Source organism: Pristis pectinata, chromosome 13, assembly GCF_009764475.1.
Source record: "Pristis pectinata isolate sPriPec2 chromosome 13, sPriPec2.1.pri, whole genome shotgun sequence".
In the NCBI taxonomy this organism is placed as follows: domain Eukaryota; kingdom Metazoa; phylum Chordata; class Chondrichthyes; order Rhinopristiformes; family Pristidae; genus Pristis; species Pristis pectinata.
The window spans coordinates 25,637,492-25,657,726 of NC_067417.1; the positions used below are offsets into that span (position 1 = coordinate 25,637,492).

Sequence of the window (20,235 nt, forward strand, 5' to 3'; positions counted from 1 at the left end):
ATAAAGGAAATCAGTAGGGCAAAAAGGGGACATGAGATATCCTTGGCTGATAAGGTAAAGCAGAGTCCTAAGAACTTCTATAAGTATATTAAGAGCAAAGGGTTAACTTGGAAGAGACTTGGTCTCCTTAAGGATCGGTAGGGAAATCTATGCGTGGAGCCATGGGAGATGGGCAAGGTCTTAAACAAATACTTCTCGTTTGTATTTACCATGGAGAAGAACTTGGAAGCTAGGGAACTGAGGGAAGAGAACAGTCCTGTCCTGATACACAGAGGTATTACAACATAACTGGTGCTGGTGGTAGTGAGGTGTGCAAATCCCTGGGGCCTGACCAAGTCTGTCCTAGAATGCTCTGGGAAGTAAGGAAAGATATTGCTGGGACACTAGTGAGATTTTTTAATCTTCCTTAGCCACAGGTGAGGTATCGGAAGACTGGAGGGTGGCTAATATTGTGCCTTTAAGAAGGGCTACAAAGAAAAGCGAGAGAACTATAGGCCAGTGAGCCTAACATCCAAGGTGGGAAAATTACTGGAGGATATTCTGAGAGGCAGGATCTACCTGCATTTGGAAAAACAAGGACTGATTAGGGATAGTCAGCATAGGTTTGTGCATCAGAAATAGTGTCTCATGAATTTAACTGAGTTTTTTGGAGAGGTGACCAAGAGTATTGACAAGGTCTCGGCAGTAGACGTTGTCTACATGGACTTTAGCAAGGCTTTTGATGAAGTCCTGCATAGTAGACTGGTCTGGAAGGTGAGATCACATGGGATCCAGGGTGAGCTAGCCAATTGGATACAAAATTAGCTTGGTGGAAGGAGTCAGAGCATGGTAGCGGAGGGTTGTTTTTCAGATTAGAGGCCTGTGAACAATGGTGTGCCACAGGGATTAGTGGTGGGTCCCCTGTTGTTTGTCATATATATTAGAGATTTGGATAAAAGTATAGGTGGCATGATTAGTAAGTTTGCTGATGATACCAAAATTGATGGTGTGGTGGACAGGAAGCTTAAGTCGTGGATAGGCTGGCAGTCGAGAACTGTTGAGCAAGGGACATGGGAGAGCTGAAGAAAAGATTTAGGATTATCAGTGCTAACATGAAGCAAGGATTTTAGGGTTATGCTTATAACTAATTGTTCACAGATTTCAGTGTTCAGAATGCAAGATTATGAATTAGAACCTTCCTTTACCAGGATCCACTGGGAAGGGTTATTTGTAAAGAGTTATTTTATGCTGTAGGGTTGAATTTGGGCAAAAAGGAAGTGAGTGGTCTTTTGTAATAAAAATTCAAAAAACTGCATATGGTGGAGATATGAAATAAAAACAGCAAAATGCTGGTAACACTGAGCAGGTAAGGCAGCATCTATGGGAAGAGAAACAGTTAATCTTTCAGGTTGATGATTTTTTTCAGACCAAGGGTCTATTTATTACTTTCTGTGCCTTATTGAGTTAATTGAACATACAGAATTGCTTTGGAGAAGTGGCAAAGAAAGAGTTGTTTTTCTGCTGTAGTGTCACCTTCCTCCAAATGGGAGTAGTGAGATTCCAGACAAGCACTCTGGCTGTAATCAGCAAATGGATCTTTGCCAGGATTGCAGTGTTTCAAGAATGCTGACACACTGGTGATGCTCATATCCTGTAGATAAATCTTAAAACACGTGTGGACTGGATTAAGTTTTATAATGAATAACCTTAAGGAAGTTGTGAAACTTTTAGGAATCCTGAGTCCAGCTATAGTCCAAAAGGAACCACATGAGAACCAAACTGGAGAGATAGTATTCTTGAAGACTGCATTAGAGGCCTATTTCTCTGGCAGCAATTGGAAATATTTTGTAATTAGATGACATTGGGTTAACCACAGAAGGATTAGGTAAGGAGAGGTCAAGTGAGAACAACTGCCTTCAACATCAAGGCATGACACCAAGGAGCCCTTGCTAAGTTGGGGTCGGGGGGAAAACCCTTCACTGGTTGGAATCATACCTGGCATAATGTAAGCTGGTTGTGATGGTTGGAGGCCAATCATCTTGGCCACAAAACATCATTGACCTTCCCTCAATTGTAAGGTCAAAAGTAGGGGTGTTTGCTGATGATTACACAATGTTCAGCACCATTTGCAACTCCTCAGATAATGAAGAAGTCCACATCCAAATGCAGCAAGACCTGGACAATATCCCGGCCTGGGCTGATAGGTGGCAAGTACAGAGTCCAACTGCACAGAGTACAGGACAGCTATGTTCCAGTACCTGTCCTGGTCAAATCACGTAGATGCCATGGCCCAGAAAGCTCACCAGCGCCTCTACTTCCTCAGGAGGCTAAAGAAATTTGGTTTGTCCCCTTTGCCTCTCACCAACTTTTATCGATGCACCATAGAAAGCATCCTATCTAGATATATCATGGCTTGGTACGGCAACTGCTCTGCCCAGGACCGCAAGAAACTGCAGAGAGTTGTGGACACAGCCCAGTGCATCACAGACACCAGCCTCCCCTTCTTGGACTCTGTCTTTACCTCTCATTGTCTTAGTGAAGCAGCCAGCATAATCAAAGACCCCACCCACCCGGGTCATTCTCTTTTCTCGCCTCTTCTGTTGGGTGGAAGATACAGTAGCCTGTGAAGGCACGTACCACCAGACTTAAGGACAGCTTCTACCCCACTTTGATAAGACTATTGAATGGTTCCCTTATACAATGAGACTGACTTTGACCTCATGATCTACCTTGTTGTGACCTTGCACCTTATTGCACTGCACTTTCTCTGTAGCTGTGACACTTTATTCTGTACTGTTATTGTTTTTACCTGTACTACATCAATGCACTCTGTACTAACCCAATGTAACTGCATTGTGTAATGAATTGACCTGTACGATCAGTTTGCAAGACAAGTTTTTCACTGTACCTCGGTACAAGTGACAATAATAAACCAATACCAATAAGAAGGAATGAAGGACAAGGGTGGCAAGGTCAGGGATCCTTGGATGTCAAGAAGAAAAAGGAAATGTATGTAAAGCTTATGAAACTAAGATCAAACAAAACTTGAGGATTATAAAGAAGCCAGAACACAACTCAAGAAGGGAATTAGAGAAGCCAGGAAGGGCCATGAAAAGTCCTTGGCAAATAATCTTGATGTATGTATAGAATGCCTTGGGATTCTCTTTAATCTTAAGAGGATTACTAGGGAGTGGGTAGCACCACTCGAGGGTAAAGGAGGGAAGATGTGCTTGGAGCCGGAGGATGCGGGTGAGGTCCTAAATGAGTACTTTGCATCGGTATTTACCAAGGAGAAGGATGTAGAGGATAAGGAGATCAGTGTGGAGCTTACTAATTTGCTAGGGCATTTTGAGATAAAGGAGAAGGAAGTGTTGGGTCTCTTAAGGTGGATAAGTCCCCAGGGCCTGATGGGATATACCTCAGGTTATTGAGAGAGACAAGAGATGAGATTGCTGGGGCCCCAACCAATATCTTCGTGTCCCCTCTAGCCACAGGCAAGGACCCGGAGGACTGGCGAGTAGCTAATGTTGTTCCATTATTCAAGAAGCGAAGTAGGGATAATCCTGGAAACTATAGACTGGTGAGTTTTATGTCAGTGCAGGGAAGTTACTGGAGAGCATTCTTAGGGATAGGATTTATGGGCATTTGGAAAGACATGGCTAATTAGGGACAGTCAGCATGGCTTTGTGTGGGGCAAGTAGAGTCTTACTAACTTGATTGAGTTTTTCGAGGAAATGATGAAGGTGATTGATGAAGGGAGAGCTGTTGATGTTGTCTGCATGGATTTTATTAAGGTGTTTGACAAGGTCCCTCATGGGAGGCTCATCCAGAAGATGAAAATGCATGGGATCCATGATGACTTAGTCATTTGGATTCAGAATTGGCTTGCCCATAGAAGACAAGGTAGTGGTCAATGGGACTTATTCTGGCTGGAGGTCTGTGACTAGTGGTGTTCTGCAGGGATCTGTACTGGGATCTCTGCTGTTTATGATATATTATAGAAGACCCGGATAAAGACATAGGTAGGTGGATTAGTAAGTTTGCAGAAGATATGAAAATTGGTGGTGTTGTGGATGACTGGCAGTGATACAGCGGGATATAGATCAGCTGCAGATATGGGTGGAGAAATGGCCTATGGAGTTTAACTCGGCCAGATGTGAAGTGTTGCACTTTGGGAGATCAAATGTAAAGAGACGTGTAAATGGCAAGACCCCAAATGGTGTTGATGAGCAAAGGGATCTTGGAGTCCAAGTCCATAGCTCCCTGAAAGTGGCTACATAAGGTGGCAAAGAAGGCATATGGCATGGTTGCCTTTATTAGTCGAGGCATTGAGTTCAAGAGTCAGGAGGCTATGCTGCAGCTTTATAAAACTCTAGTTAGGCTGCATCTGGAGTATTGCATTCAGTTCTGGTTGCCCCATCATAGGAAGGATGTGGAGGCTTTGTAGAGAGTGCAGAAGAGGTGCTGCCTGGATTAGAGGGCATGTGCTATAAGGAAAGGTTAGACAAACTTAGGTTGTTTTCTCTGGAGCGGTGGAGGCTGTTGTCTTCTCCAAGAGGATTACATTTCATAAATGCATGGAAATGTGAAAGTAAAAACATGGACAATGTAAATAAATCAATTAATAGTTTCCATTTGTTCTGCCAATCTTTCAATTTCCAAAGACGCAAGATTTTCCAGTTTGGATCATATTGTACATATGTGATGCTGTTGTTCAAAACAGCAGTGTTACAATTAGGATAACTGTGGTATGTTTACAAACAGAATTTTGAATTTGCCCCTATGTATTTTAAAGTTACAATTCCCAACTCAAAGACTGAGGTAGGAAGTTACGGGTTCATGTTCATTTCAGAGGCTTTGGTACAGTTGAAAGTGCTGTCCATTAGGAGAGATGCTAGACCCTGACTGTCAGTTGGATGTACAAAATCCCACAGCATTACTTTGGGAAAATGTGCCAGGAAATTCTCCCTGTTGTGCTAAACAATGCATACTTCTCATTAATAAAGCAAATATCTGGTTATTTATCATGATACTGGTACTTCATTCTTGTTTCTTGTCTGCTCTCAAGTCTGCTGTTTAAAAACAACGTTCATCCTTTCCAACATATCTTCCCATGCAGTCAATAGAATTCTTCTGTTGAACCTGCCCTTCACTATTAAAGAAAATAACACTGTTACCCACTGGCATTGTGAATCAGGAAAAAGATTCAATCTTTATAATCGTAGTGAATTTCCACTTCCTGAGGCTGAGGGAAGAAGACCTTATAAAAGTTTATAAAATTGAGAGGCATAGACAGGGCAGACAATTGGAATCTTTTTCCCATGGTAGAAATGTCAAATACTGGAGGACATAGCTTTAAGGTGAGAGGAGCAAGTTTTTTGCACAGAAAGTGGTAGGTGCCTGGAACACCCTGCTAGGGATGGTGAGGGAAGCAAATATGATAATGGGAGTTTAAGAGGCTTTCAGATAGGGACATAAAATGCAGGGACTGGAAGAATATGGATCGTGCGCAGGCAGTAGGTATTAGTTGAATTTGGCATCATGTTTAGCACAGACGTTGTGGGCTGATGGGCCTGTTCCTGTGCTGTACTGTTCTATTTCTTTTGTTCTATTGTCTTTTTGTAACTTTAATTAACAGCTGCAGTCTTTGAAGAACCCCAGTGAGTGCTCTGGGCAGAAGGTTCAGGTTTTCAGAAAAAACTGATTGATCCAGTGAAGCCCATTCCTGAAAAGCAAAAATCAGAGCACTAGTCTCACAGTCCCAGAATGAGAAATAAGCCCCAAAGTGTGGTCTGACCGATTAATTTTCAGCAGGAGATCCTTTTTATGCAGTATAAACTCACTCCAGTGCCTTTATAAGCAATGACTATAATCTTTCTATATTGGTTGCTTCCTAATAACTGGCAGACTTGTAACCTACAGGTACTTCAGCAATTGTTTGGAGCTGACAATGAGTGAATCAAATCTGACAACAAGGAAGATTTATTCAGAGAAAAATAGCAATCTAGAAACCATTGAAACAGATGCCAAAGAGAGTGAACCAAAAAATATGGCTTTACAGAAACAGGCAAGTATGGTATTCCCAACAATATTCATGGAAGTGTTCTGACCTTATTTAGAACATTGTGTAACTAATGCAAAATTGATTCTTTTTAGCGAATCAAACCCATTTTATACAAGTGCTGATATTACTGGTAACATTGATTCTTTGAGGAATATAAAATGTGATTAAAATTATATGGCACCTTATTCAAAATTGTTCACTCCTGTATATTGATCAATTTCCAGCTCATGTTTTCAGCACAGATGAGCAAGATCTAATTTTCAGACTAACTAACCATCAATGCAGAAAAATGTCACATCATCTAAAGATGTTATCGTCCTTACTCTATCAAATCCAGAAAACCACTTGGTATTGATAACTATTTGCGAGAAACAGCTTGAATATTCATACTTTTACCACTTTTACTTAAACGTCTGTGATAAGCTTTGACATTTTATTATCTAAATAGGATCTCTTTCAATTGCTCCTTATCAAAACTTAATTTGTGGATCCACCCAGATTAGTTTTATAGTCCCTTCTGCATGCCATTTTGACTTGATTTTACTTTTAATGGCTTGGAAACCAAAAATAAAGATAAAGCCAATATTTTTTAAATTAATTTTCCATTACAATTCAACACTTCCTTTAGTGTCACTCCACAGTGATATTAGGTACAAATCTGCCATCAGCCCCCAGATTCTATTCAATTTTATTAGCTATTTTTAAACAATTATCAATGGTATAATGTATATACATAAAAAATATACTTTTTCCCAAGTGCAATATTTTGTGTTAAATTCTACCTGCCACAGTTTATCCACTTACAGATCTTATTTATCTCCTTTTTCAAGATCCCAAGCTGTTTCTTCCAATTCTATGTCATTATACTCCTGTTGTCCAATATGCTCTACAAATTTGCCTCGTCCAAATCAAATTTCTGAATAGGTGCTGTATAGCATTTCATTCAAACAAAGTAGAATAGCACTCACAAAAGCATTGTGGATCCATGGTTTGTAAATTTCAATAAATTGAATTGGACTGCTTTTATTCCAAAAGACAAAGGTTTGTAACCAGCAGTGATCTTTGGTGGTATGTCCAAGGTCAGCTTATATATACTGTACATCCATCAAAAAAGTGAGTCCCATAAGTGGGTGTGGTCTGCTGGAGCACATAGAAGTCAAATTGCAGACAGATAATCACAACTGTTTTAATTCAATATTCCCATGTCACTTTGTACACAGTACCCATTGCTAGCCTATCATTTGTCAATCTTATTCTCCGAAAAGAATGCACACAATGCTTGCAAGAAGCAGGCCACTGGAAGGCTCTCTTCCTTTTAAGTACCTGATTAGAAAGTAGTATGGAGTTGATATCTTCCATTAGACTAGAAGGATCCAGTGGAATGGCTGGAAAAAACCTGCCTGCTGCTGACATCTGCTTACAAAGCAACATGTTACATTCATCAAAGAACACTTGTCAGACGCATCAATCACTTTCTGAATTAATGCTGAAATAAAAATGGAAAGTTCTTGAAATACTCAGCAGGTAAGGCAGTGCCTTCAAAATAGAAGTACAGGTAATGTTTTAGGTTGATGCCTTTCATCAGAACTGAGTAAGGTTAATGGTCAAAATGTTTTAAGCTGCAGAGAATGTTGGGGGTGGGGTTGATACAGAAGAATAGAAATAAGAAATGTAAGCGGCTGTGATAACTGGAGAGTAGAAAAGACTGGACAATACAAGTGATTGGGCCGGTGGTGGTAAAGACCAGTGTGTGTGGTGAAGATATAAATCAGAGGAAACAATTGAATTTGGAATTTACCAGAGATGGAGAGAGAAAGAACCTCGATGTTAGAAACATGAGATAAAAGACTAGTAACAGTTGATTAACTGAAATTATTGAATTCAATGTTTAGTCTGGAAATCATATCCAGAAGATGAACTGCTGTTCCTTGAGCTTATTTTGATCTTTGTTGGAACAGTGTAGGAGACCAAATGTACAGAGCTCAGAGTGGGAGTACTGTAGAGAATTAAAGGAAGAGACAACTGAAAGCTCAAGGTGACACTTCCAGACTGGATGGAGCTGCTCTGCAAAGTGGTCTCTTCAGTCTGTAATTTTTCTTCAGTACAGAGACTACATTGTAAGCAGGTAATGCAGTATCATAAATTGGAAGAAATACAAATAAATAACTACTTCAACTGACTGTTGAAGTTGTATCATCAGACAGTAGTTCACAAATAATGCATTATAGGGTTGGCGGAGAGAATTGAGGAAAAGGATGTAGTGATTAACCAATTACTGAAGGAATTAGGAGATAGATATAACAGAGCAGGGACAAAAGTAAAGGGTAAAACCACTTTTCAGTATTTACAGTGAGAATCAAAAAGTGAGAGATGGAATGCCAAGGCAGAAAGTGAAGAGAAAAGAAGGGCAATGTAAAGGCTGCTTTTGGAGCTCTACAGAACCAAAATCAGCGATTTGTGATTTTAAAGTGATGTGTCACAGTAATAAGAGCATTGATGGTATCTGTGGAAGGTGTGACACATAACCTTAATAAAGGAATAAACTTGTAGCTTCCAATCTCCTGTCATAAATTGCAAACACAAACAAGAGTTGGGAAAATCCCAGGTTCTGAAGTTTGGAACTCTCCTTTATTTGTCTCCAACTTTTCCCAGTTCTGTTGAAAGATTATTGACCTGAAACATTAATTCTGCTTTTTTTCTCCACAGATGCTGCCTGACCTGCTATGCACTTCCATCATTTTCTGTTACTATTTTAGATTTCTAATACTGTGTTTAATTTTGAATCTAAATTAATGCTGTCTAGTTCATTGTTGGCACTGGAATGTTTACACTTGACAATCAATTCCCATAAAGCAAAAGTAAGAGAAGTTGGTCTATATTTGCCAGCATATAGAATGACAAGCTTTTTGAATATGGTTGCAACATTACCTTTCAGGTACTTAGTTAAGTATCCAGAAGATACAGGTGTTAAGTTACTGAAGTAGCAGCAAGAAGTCCCATCCACTGAGCCAGAGACATGAGATCAAATCCCATCATGGTTGCTGGAGAATTTAAATTTGAGCAGAATCAGAATAGGGTTTATTACCACTGACTTGTATGTCGTGAAATTTGTTGTTTTGCGGCAGCAGTACAGTGCAAAGATATAAAATTACTGTAAATTACAAAATAAATAGTGCAAAAAGAAAGAATATTGAGGTAGTGTTCATGGGTTCATGGACTGTTCAGAAATCTGATGATGGAGGGGAAGAAACTGTTCCTAAAGTGCCGAGTATGGGTCTTCAGGCTCCTGTACCTCCTCCCCAGTGGTAGTAATGAGAAGAGGGCATGTCCCGTGCAATCTCAATATAACTTAGCTTGTTTTATCATAGTTTAGGATATACTAGGAATATTGTCATGTCCCCAAGATAGAAATTAAATAGATATTAGTTTCACATATCATAGGTAGATTATAATGGGAATGTTAAAACTTTTCCCTGACACCTCCATTATTATTGAAGTTGTACTGTGGTTAAATTGATCTGCTTTTTTTGAAAAGTGTGCTCTTGGTAACAGTGACTATGAAACCATCAGAATGACATAAAACTGATTTGGTTCACTTAAAATGGTGGAATCTTCTAACTGAAAAATACTTCACATGCTGGAATTCTAATCTGCCAGAAATTCTGAGCAGGTCAAGCCACGTCTTTGGGAAGAGCAGCAGAGTTAATGTTTCAGGTCAAAGACCTTTTGTCAGAGCTAAACATAATGCATACCTTCAGTATTCCCTTTAGGTCTGTGTTCCTCTACGCCTTTCTCATCTAAGTACATGTCAAAAAGCTTTTTAAATGTTGTAATTGTATCTACCTCTATCACCTCCTCTGGCAAGTTATTCCAGATAACCACCAACCTCTGTGTGGAAAAACTTACCCCTCAGATCTCCTTTAAATTTCTCCTCTCTCACCTTAAAATTGTACCCTCTAGTTCTGGACCCCTGCCCTGGAAAGAAGACTATCGATTCTATCTATGTCCCTCATAATTTTATAAACCTCCATAAAGTCATCATTCAGCATCCTATATTTCTGTGAGAATAAACGTAGTCTTTCTAATCTCTCCTTATAGCAATAGGCTGCCACTCCAGACAACATTCTGCTGAACCTCTTCTTCATTCTCTCTCTATTGCTACCACATCCTCCCTGTATTGTGGTGTCTAGAACTGTACACAATACTCCAAGTGCAGTCTAATCAATGTTTTGTACAGCTGTAACATGACATCCCAACTCTTGTACGCAATACCTTAGCTCATGAAGGCAATCATATCAAATGCATTCTTCGGTACCCTATTCACCTCCGTCGCCACTTTCAGTGAGCTATGGGCTTGCACCTCAAGGTCCTTTTACATCAACATTTCTAAGGTCCCTGCCATTTACTCCATATGTCCTACCAGAATTTGACTTCCATAAGTTTCCCTTAAAATTCATCCACAAATTTTTCCTTATCAACTCCTTATTATAGTGAGTTCCACCCTTTTGTCACACAATATGACCTCTATTTTTGGACTTTGCCACAAGTCACAACATTTTCTCTTTCTTTGCCCAAAATCGGTATTGGTTTATTATTGTCACTTGTACCGAGGTACAGTGAAAAGCTTGTCTTACAAACTGATCGCACAGGTCAATTCATTACACAGTGCAGTTACATTGAGTTAGTACAGAGTGCATTGATGTAGTACAGGTAAAAACTGACAGTAGACAGTAAAGTGTCACAGCTACAGAGAAAGTGCAGTGCAATAAGGTGCGAGGTCACAACAAGGTAGATCGTGAGGTCATAGTCCATCTCATTGTATAAGGGAACTGTTCAATAGTCTTATCACAGTGGGGTAGAAGCTGTCCTTAAGTCTGGTTGTATCATTTCTCAGGTTTCTCTCACCAGGAAAGAAAATGTCCCAAATGTTTCAGTCTTTTCTGGTTCATATGAACTGTCGGTTCTGTATAATTTAAATCATTTTTTTCTGCCTTCTATGAGTCCTCTACTTTTTATAATATGGAGACTAGAACAGTATACATTACTTCAAATGTGGCCTTATCAAAATTTTATTCAAGCTTCAGATAACTCCTTTGCTCTGGCCACTTCAATGAATGAGCAATTTTGATGTGCTCCTGGTATGCAGGTACCCACTACAAGCTGACATATTAGTGAATCTACACTGGATCTCAGAAAATCCTCTGGATTCAGCACTAGTGGGCTTATCTTGGCACTTGCATCCAGAAGAGATTCAGACTGAACTTTCAGAGTTCATACTTTTATTTGCCCAAAAAGTCAAGAATTTTATTTCACAAATATGCGGATATTTAAAGAATGCATAAATGAATGGAGTGTGGCAGTTGCTACCGCGAAATAAAACAAGACGCTAGTCGGAGGATTGTCGAACAGAAGTGGTTTATTTTCCCGCCTTGCGCGGGCCCTTTAAGGGAGACTGTTCCCGCCCAAAGCAACCGGCAATGACGTAAGTACTACGTCATCAAGACTTTCCCGCGTGCGGGTTCTCCCCGTCGCTCGGGAAAGACGAGGCCCGCCGCCATCTTGGGCCTCGTCGCTCCGACGCCGCGCGACCCGACTGCCGAGCCGGTTCGCCCGACTACGCAGTGAGTCGCCACAGGAGAATGTAATTATCTATGCAGACAGTAATTAAAAGCATGACATTTATCCTCTCAATCCAGTCTGTTGACATAACGTTTATACACAAGATAGATATATAACTAAGTCTCAGCTCAGATAGATTGTTGATTAAAAGACTATAAAAAAGCAGTAGTTAACAGGTATTTCTAGATTGGAGAGTTATACCTATTGTCTCACAAGAGATATTTCCTCTTATTTTCAATAAATGATTTAATCCTTGGTCAAGGGAGAATAATTTAAAAATTTGCCAGATTATTGCTAAACTGTGTAAGGGTTTATAAGGTACCCCAGGCACTTGTGGATTGGACAGAAATGTATCAAATACAATTTAATCTTGATATATATCATACATGGCAAAATATTAAAAATGATCTAAAATTATATATGGATTTATAAAATCAGTAGAGTACATTATTTTTAATCTTTGTACATGATTTTTGGTTTTATAATTGCACTGAGCAAATGTATTTAACAGTTTCTTGGTTATCCATGGGTACTTGTAGTAATCGTACAGTGCATTTCATGACAATTTTAAATATTTCCTATTTAGACAGAGTAACTTCAATATATGAGCTATGGACAAAATGAGCTAAATGGCTTTTTTTTCTTCCGTATTTTCCTGTTAAAGCTTTTTTTCTTTCTCTATTTTCTCTTTGTTCATGCAAAGGTTGGCCTGATCAGTGGTATCAGTCTCATTGTAGGGACTATGATTGGCTCAGGAATTTTTATATCACCTATATCTGTCTTATCCAATACTGGAGCAGTGGGACCTTGTTTGATTATCTGGGCAACTTGTGGAGTCCTGGCAACAATGGGTAAGCAACAGGTGACATTTTGTTTAAACTTGTTTTGGAACACTGATTTTCTGATATAATTGTAGAAATTCACAGCATTGAACAGGAGACCATTTTGCACATTGTGCCTATGCCATTCAGAAAAGAAGCTATCTGGATTAATCACATTTCTCAATACTCCCTTCTACCCATATGAGTTACAGGTCGTTAAGAGATAAACTAGGTACCTTTAAAAAAAAATCGTGATGGTTTTTGTTCAGGAAATGAGTTCCAGGCCCCTATTACACTTTGGGTGTAAAACCTTTTCCTCATCTTCCCTCTAATACTTTTTCAATGTCAAAACAATTGTCCTTACCCAACAGCTGAAGAAAATTATAAAAGGGATGAAAGTATTGATAACCTGTATGATTAATGGTTTTGCACTTCCAATAGATGTAAAGTAATGCACAAAACAAGCTATCTAAAAATTTTCCCATAACTAAGGATGAACACTTTCTTTTAAGCAATGAACATTCTAAGTTCAAGATAACTCTCAAACAAAATTTTGAAACTTCCAAAACCAGTTTCTTGCTTTCAATCATAAATAAGCGAATGTGCATAACATTATAAAGAGCATTAGAAAAAATGAGTATAATTAACTGATGTTGTCTTCTAAATATCTCACATTTCCCAATGAACCAATACTCTAGTACTGAGAGAGTTTGTATCCTTATCTAAATAACAGAAAAACCTATCAAAGAATACCCATCTAATGAAGAATTCTGAGAATCGAGTAAAAATATAATTAGTATAGTGAATTTTAGTTTGGCAATATAAATACATCAATAGCTTCAGTTAACAATTATGCACATTTAAACCATCCATATCCTGAGATTGGTTTCCATGTCAAAGTGTTGGAAATTCAACCTTCTTCCAAGCCATTAATAATCTAGAAGTATTGTAAGAGAATTTAAATTGACTTTACTCTTTCTGCGAGTGGTTTCCACTTTTTTGTTGACTCCACAATGAATTAACAACTTATACTAAACCGCATCCTCATATTACATTGCATGGAACATGAGTTTGGTTTGTTTTGGAGAAAATTCCCATGTAATTGCCATCTAGATATGCAGGGATATGTTTCCATGTCAGGGTGGAGTCTAATTTGGAAGGACTGTACAGGTAGTGATGTTCCTATCATCATAAGCCCTTTTCATTCTTGATGGTAGAGATTATATGGTAAGAAGGTGGGTACTGCAGTGCACTTTGTAGATTATACACTACAGCTATTGTGCACCAGTGGTGGGGGAGAATGAACGTACAAGATGGTGGGATGGGCTACTAATCAAGCAATTTACTTTAACTTGGATGACATTGAGTTTCTTGGCCATTATTCCATGTTTCTGACTTGTGCTTGTAGCCAGTGAAGAGGTTTTGGGACATCAGGAGGTGAGTCATGTGCTGCAGAATACCCAATCCCTGACCAGGTCTTGTAGTAAGGCTCCAGTTGAGTTTCTGGTGAATGGTAAACTCAAGATTATTCAAAACATAACTACTAGTGTGTTTGTAAAGGGCATTAAAAATGAGTATAATTAGCCTATGGAGTCTTCTAATTAGCTCAAAAATGCCAGTGAACCAATGCTCTTGTTCTTGTGGTTCATAAACCAACCCATTTCTCTGCTAGTACTGTGGCAGGCTCCTCAAAGACCTCCTCAAATCCAAATGACAGGATATTCTGTGAGATGTGGGAGATCAGGAAGAAATCTAGAGCAATCTCTGGATTACTCTCGGTGCCACATGCTAGCGAGGGTAGAAATAGGAGGATAGGACAGATGATAGTGTGACTGAGGAGCTGGTGCAGGAGGGAGGGATTCAAGTTCTTACCATTGGGATCCCTTCTGGGGCAGAGGTGACCTGTACATTTATTTTAATGCAAGAAGCCTGATAGGTAAGGCAGAGAAACTCAGTGTATGGATAGGTTTACAGGACTGAGTTACTCTAGCTATTACAGAAACAAGGTTGAGGGATGGGCAGGATAAGCAGCTTAATGTTCTGGGGTACAGATGCTACAGGCGTGATAGAGGTGGGGGGTAAGATAGAAGGGAGAATTGCTCTTTTGATCAGGGAGAACATCATGGCAATACTTAGAGAAGATGTTCCTGAGGGATCGTCTAGTGGGGGGCTATATGGGTTGAACTCAGAAGTAACAAGGGGGTGATCACTTTGATACGATTGTACTCTTGCCCCGCCCCCCCCCCCCCCCACAATAGTCTGCAGGAATCACAGAAACAAATATGTATGGAGATCAGAAAGAACTATAAGAACAATAAGGTTGTAATAGTAGGTAATTTTAACTTCTCTAATATTGACTGGGATTGCCATTGTGCTAAGGGCTTGGATGGGACAGAATTTGTTAAGTGTGTCCAGGAAAGTTTTCTCAAGCAATATTTAGATAGCCCTACTAGAGGGTGGGGTGGAGGGGGGTGGGCACACTGGGTCTCCTATTAGGAAATGAGGCAGGTCAAGTGACTGTCAGTAGGGAAACAGTTTGGGACCAGTGACCATAATTCAATCAGTTTTTAAGTAGTTATAGAAAGAAATAGTCCTGGTCCCCAAATTAAAGTCCTAAATTGGGCAAGGTTAATATTGATGGCATTGGCCAGGAACTTGCAAAGGTTGATTGGGAGAGGTTGTTTGCAGGTAAAGGGATGTCTGGCAGGTGTGAGGCTTTTTAAAAGTGGGATAGGGAGAGGTCAGGACCAACAAAGAGGATAAACAGACCTTTTGTATGTGGTCAGGTCAGCTTAAAGCTGTTGCTGCTCAGACCCAGCACCATGCCCGAAGAACATCCTGTCTGACTAAATGTGACAGATTTTCCGTATCTTCAAACTATCCTCAAGTCTGCCTGAATATCTTTCTCAATTATTTTATATTGGCACTGGGTGTAGTAAAACCACAGGTTAAAAATTTAATGTTAAACTGCTCTATCAGATCAATAAAGCATAGGAGGAGTCGCGCTCAGCAGCTTGGCCAACATTTACCCCTCAACTTGTATCTCCAAAACTGAGTTATCTGGCCTTCACCACACTGTTGTGTGTGGAACCTCAGTGGGTCCCTAAACCTTTCATGAGCAACACATGTCTTGAAGTCATGAAAGGAGCTATATGCTTTTTTTTACACACACGCTTGAAGTAGAGTCATGGAGTGGAGAAGCATGGATGCTGGCAAAATGAAAGAGCAGAAGAGAGAAAAGCTGTGACACTGACACAGCTGGTAGAGCTGCTACCTCACAGTCCCAGTGACCCCGGTTCAATCCTGACCTCTGGGGCTGGTTGGGTGGAGTTTGCACATTCTCTCTGTGACCCCATGGATTTCCTCCAGGGGCTCTGGTTTCATCCCATGTCCCAAAGATTTTCACATCGGTAGATTAATTGGCATTTATGAATTGCCCCTAGTGAAAGAGGAAGGTTGAATTTCGGGGTAGTTGATGGGAATATTGGGAGAATAAAATGGGTTGGGTAGGATTAGTATAAAAATGAGTGTTTGATGGTTAGCATGGGCTCAGTGGGCTGAAGGGCCTATTTCTGTGCTGCATGTCTATGACTATATGTTCCTGTTAGAGTAAAGGGCAAGGCTGGCAGGACTGAGGAAATCTGGTTGATGAGGAATATTGAGGCCTTGGTCAGGAAAAAGGAATCATATGTCAGGTATAGGTGTCTAGGATCAAGGGAAACCCTTGAGGAGTCCAAGGGGTCTATGAGTACACTTAAGAGGGAAATCAGGAGGGTAAAAGGAGGACATGAGATAGAATTGGCAGATAAGGTAAAGGAGAATCTTAAGACATTCTATAAGTTTATTAAGAACAAAAAAGGGTAACTAGGGAGAGGATAGGTCCCCTTAAGGATCAATATGGTTGTCTTTGTGTGGAGCTGTGGTAGGTAGGTAAGGTCTTGATATTTCTCATCTGTATTTACCCTGGAGAAAGTCATGGAAGCTTGGGAATTCAGGGAACAGTGATGTCTTGAAACATATCCACGTTACAAAAGAAGAGGTGATGGAGGTGTTAAAGCACATAAAGGTGGATACATTCCCAGGGTCTGACCAAGTGTATCCTAGAACATTGTGAGAAGGTAGGGAAGAAACTGCTAGGACTCTGGCTGTATTTGTATCATCTGTAGCCACAGGAAGACTGGAAGGTGGCTGATGTGCCTTTATTTAAGAAGGGCTGCAAGGACAAGCCAAGGAACTACAGGCCAATGAGCCTAACATCAGTGGTGGGAAGATTACTGGAGGGGATCCTGAGATAGGATCTGGCTGCATTTTGAAAGGCAAGGACTGATTAGAGACAGTCAGCTTGTCTTTGTGCATGGGAACTTGTGTCTCATGAATTTGGTTGAGTTTTTTTTTTGAAGAGGTAACTAAGAGAATTGATAAGGACAGGGCAGTAGATGTTGTCTTCATGGACTTTAACAAGGTCTTTGACAAGGTCCCACGTGGTAGGGTGGTCGATAAGATCTCTTTATTATTCACATGTACATTGAAACACACAGTGAAATGCATCTTTGCATAGAGTGTTCTGGGGGCAGCCCGCAAGTGTCGCCGTGCTTCTGGCGCCAACATAGCATGCCCCCAACTTCCTAACCCACACATCTTTGGAATGTAGGAGGAAACTGGTGCACCCGGAGACACGAGAAGAATGTACAAACTCCTTACAGACAGCGGCCGAATCGAGCCCTGGTCGCTGGCACTGCAATAGTATTACGCTAACCGCTACACTACATGGGACCTAGGGTGAGCTAGACAATTGATTACAAAATTCACGGTGATGGGAGTCAGAGGGTGGTAGTGGACTGATGTTTTTCAGATTGGAGACCTATGGCCAGTGATGTGCTGCAGGGATCAGTGCTCTGCCCACTGTTGTTTGTTATCTATATTAATGATTTGGATAAAAATGTTGATGGCATGGTTAGTAAGTTTGTGGGTGATACCAAGATTGGTAGTGTGGTGGACAGTGAAGAAGATTATCTAATATTACAACAGGATCTAGATCAACTGGGAAAGCGGGGCAAGCAATGGCAGATGGAATTTAACTCCGTCAAGTGCCAAGTGTTGCATTTTGGTCAGGTAATCCGGGGAAGGACTCGCACAATAAATAGCAGGGCCCTGGAAAGTGTTGTAGAACACAGAGACCTAAGGGTACAAGTATATAGTTCCCTAAAGGTGGCGACACAGGTAGACAGGGTGGTGAAGAAGGCACTTGGCATGCTGGCCTTCATTAGTCAGGGCATTGAGTACAAGAGTTGGGACATCATTGTGTTACAATTGTACAAGACATTGGTGAGACCACACTTGGATTATTGTATGCGGTTCTGGTCAGCCAGCTATAAGAAGGATGTCTTTAAGCTGGAAAGGGTGCAGAAAAGATTCACACGGATGTTACTGGAGAGACATGATAGACTTTTTTCCCTGGAGCACAGGAGGCTGAGGGGTGATTTTTAGATGTATTAGAAATGATGAGGGGCATAGATAAGGTGAATAGTCAGTCTTCTTTTCCCAGGCTATGGGAGTCGAAAACTAGAGCACATAGATTTAAGGTGAGAGGGAAAGATTTAAAGGGGACTTGAGCGGCAACTTTTTCACACAGAGGGTGGTGTGTATGTGGAACGAGATGCCAGAGGAAGTGGTAGATGTGGGTACAGTTACGGTGTTTAAAAGACGTTTTGACAGGTACATGGATAGAAAAGGTTTAGAGGGATATGGGTCAAATGCAGGCAAATGGGACAAGCTCATGTTGGCAACCTGATTGGTATGGATGAGTTGGGTGGAAGGACCTGTTTTGGTGCTGTATAACTCAATGACAATATGACTCTAAACTTCCAATGGTGATAATTTTGATCAGGGTGCTATGTTAAAGTTGCACTTGGTACATAGTTTTATCCCAAAGATTTTAACATAGCATCACCAATGGGACTATTGGAATCCTGAGATAATTTACCTCAAAGTCCTGATAAATGAGGTGATTTTATCTCTGTACAAATGAAAGATGGATCATATTACACGCAGATAAATGAAAATGTGCTACACTGATTCACTTCACAGCAATTATTATATTGTAAATGTGCTGTAGTAATAGACAAAACAGCTAAGAATTAAATTCTCAAACTTTGAAAATGAGAAATAGGAGAGGAATAGGTCATTTCACCCCTTTCCCATTCAATAAGATTATAGCTGATCTTTTACCTCTGTTTCACTTTCCTGCAGAGCCACATATTTCTTGATTCCATTAATATCTAAAATTCTTTCATTCTGTTTAAAAGTACTAAGCCTCCATTGCCCTCCTGGGGAGAGAATTCACCACCCTCTGGGTGAAGAACTTTCTTCTCATCTCAGTCCTGCGTAGCTGACCCCTTATTTTGAGACTGTGAAGACCGTTCTGGTGAACAGTATGAATTTATGTATAACTTATGTTAATTTATTCTAGGTTAACTTATGTTGTCATGTTTATAATGTACTGTTGCAAAAAGCTAACTTTCATGGCATTTATACCTGGGCATATATGCCTATGACAATAAACTTAAGCTTGAATTTACCTGAAATACATCGTATGAGAAGACTCTTCTTTGTAGATGTAATATCATGAACTGTAGATTATGATGGTACTTTTTCTATTTTCTAGGTGCTTTGTGCTATGCAGACCTGGGAACGATGATCACTCAATCAGGAGGGGAATATTCATATCTCCGAGAAGCTTTTGGCCCAATTCCTGCATTCCTGTACTCTTGGATGAGTATAATTGTTGTAAAGCCCTCTTCATTTGCTATAATTTGTCTGAGTTTTGCTGAATATGCTGCAACTCCCTTCTATCCTGGCTGTGTACCCCCACAGATTGCCATCAAATGCCTTGCTGCTGTTGCTATTAGTAAGTTCACACAAAGGAATCTTTTAAACAAACATATCCATTGGTGATTTATCAAATCTGAAAAGTATTGGCATGAATTATATTATTTCCCTCCATAGATGCTGCCTGACCTGCTGAGTTCCTCCAGCACTTTTTGTGTATTGCTTCAGATTCCAGCATCTGCAGAATTTCTTGTGTTTCTGAAAATAATGTTTCTTCATGAAGAAAAGTTCCAAACACAGAATAGCTGAAGTAATTTCACATTTAGTTTAGGCTTGGACTTGAATAATGTAATTAAAAAAGCATCTGAAATTATGATTTCCCAATAATTTGTACAATTTTGTAATTTGGATAGGATAACATCTTAAAGCACATCATATTTTCTCTAAAATGAAATTAAGTGTAAGATTTATATTTGGAACAGAAGGATCAGGAATAATAGTGTAGAAATCCTATCAGGAAGTGCTTTTTTTTAAAGGAATACACATGCGTAATAAAACAGAGGTGCCAAGCTCGCATGGTTCCTTTCTTTTAAGATTCAAACTCATATTTCTGATTAGACAGCAAATCAGGTCATCAATAAGTAATTGGGTATTAATAGTGACATCATGAGGAGAATGTGTTAGTTAATGGAGTAATTATCTACTGGTAGCTTCATTGGGAAAGCAGTTGCAGATCACAGCAACTGTTGGGTCTTGGTAAACATTGAGCAAAAATTTAGCTCCTCCTTTGCCTTGGGTGCTTCAGTGGTGTTTTAACTCTGTCTGCACCATGATCAGGAGGAAGAGGAAGGCACTCAAAAGCAGGCCAGACTGCAGGGGTAGAAGTCTTCTTTCCAGGAGAGCTTTTTTCCTCCAGATCTCAGG

General features: G+C 40.0%; 1 protein-coding gene across 1 annotated transcript in view; it reads left to right on the forward strand.

The window, feature by feature from the left end:
• slc7a9 (solute carrier family 7 member 9) overlaps window positions 1-20,235 on the forward strand; it is a 50,053-nt gene that overhangs the window by 3,924 nt on the left and 25,894 nt on the right. Inside the window, exons 2-4 of the mRNA XM_052028260.1 lie at window positions 5,902-6,046; window positions 12,366-12,513; window positions 19,148-19,390. Coding sequence (XP_051884220.1) covers window positions 5,930-6,046; window positions 12,366-12,513; window positions 19,148-19,390 — 508 coding nt within the window. The 5' untranslated portion in view covers window positions 5,902-5,929. The remainder of the gene's footprint in view (window positions 1-5,901; window positions 6,047-12,365; window positions 12,514-19,147; window positions 19,391-20,235) is intronic.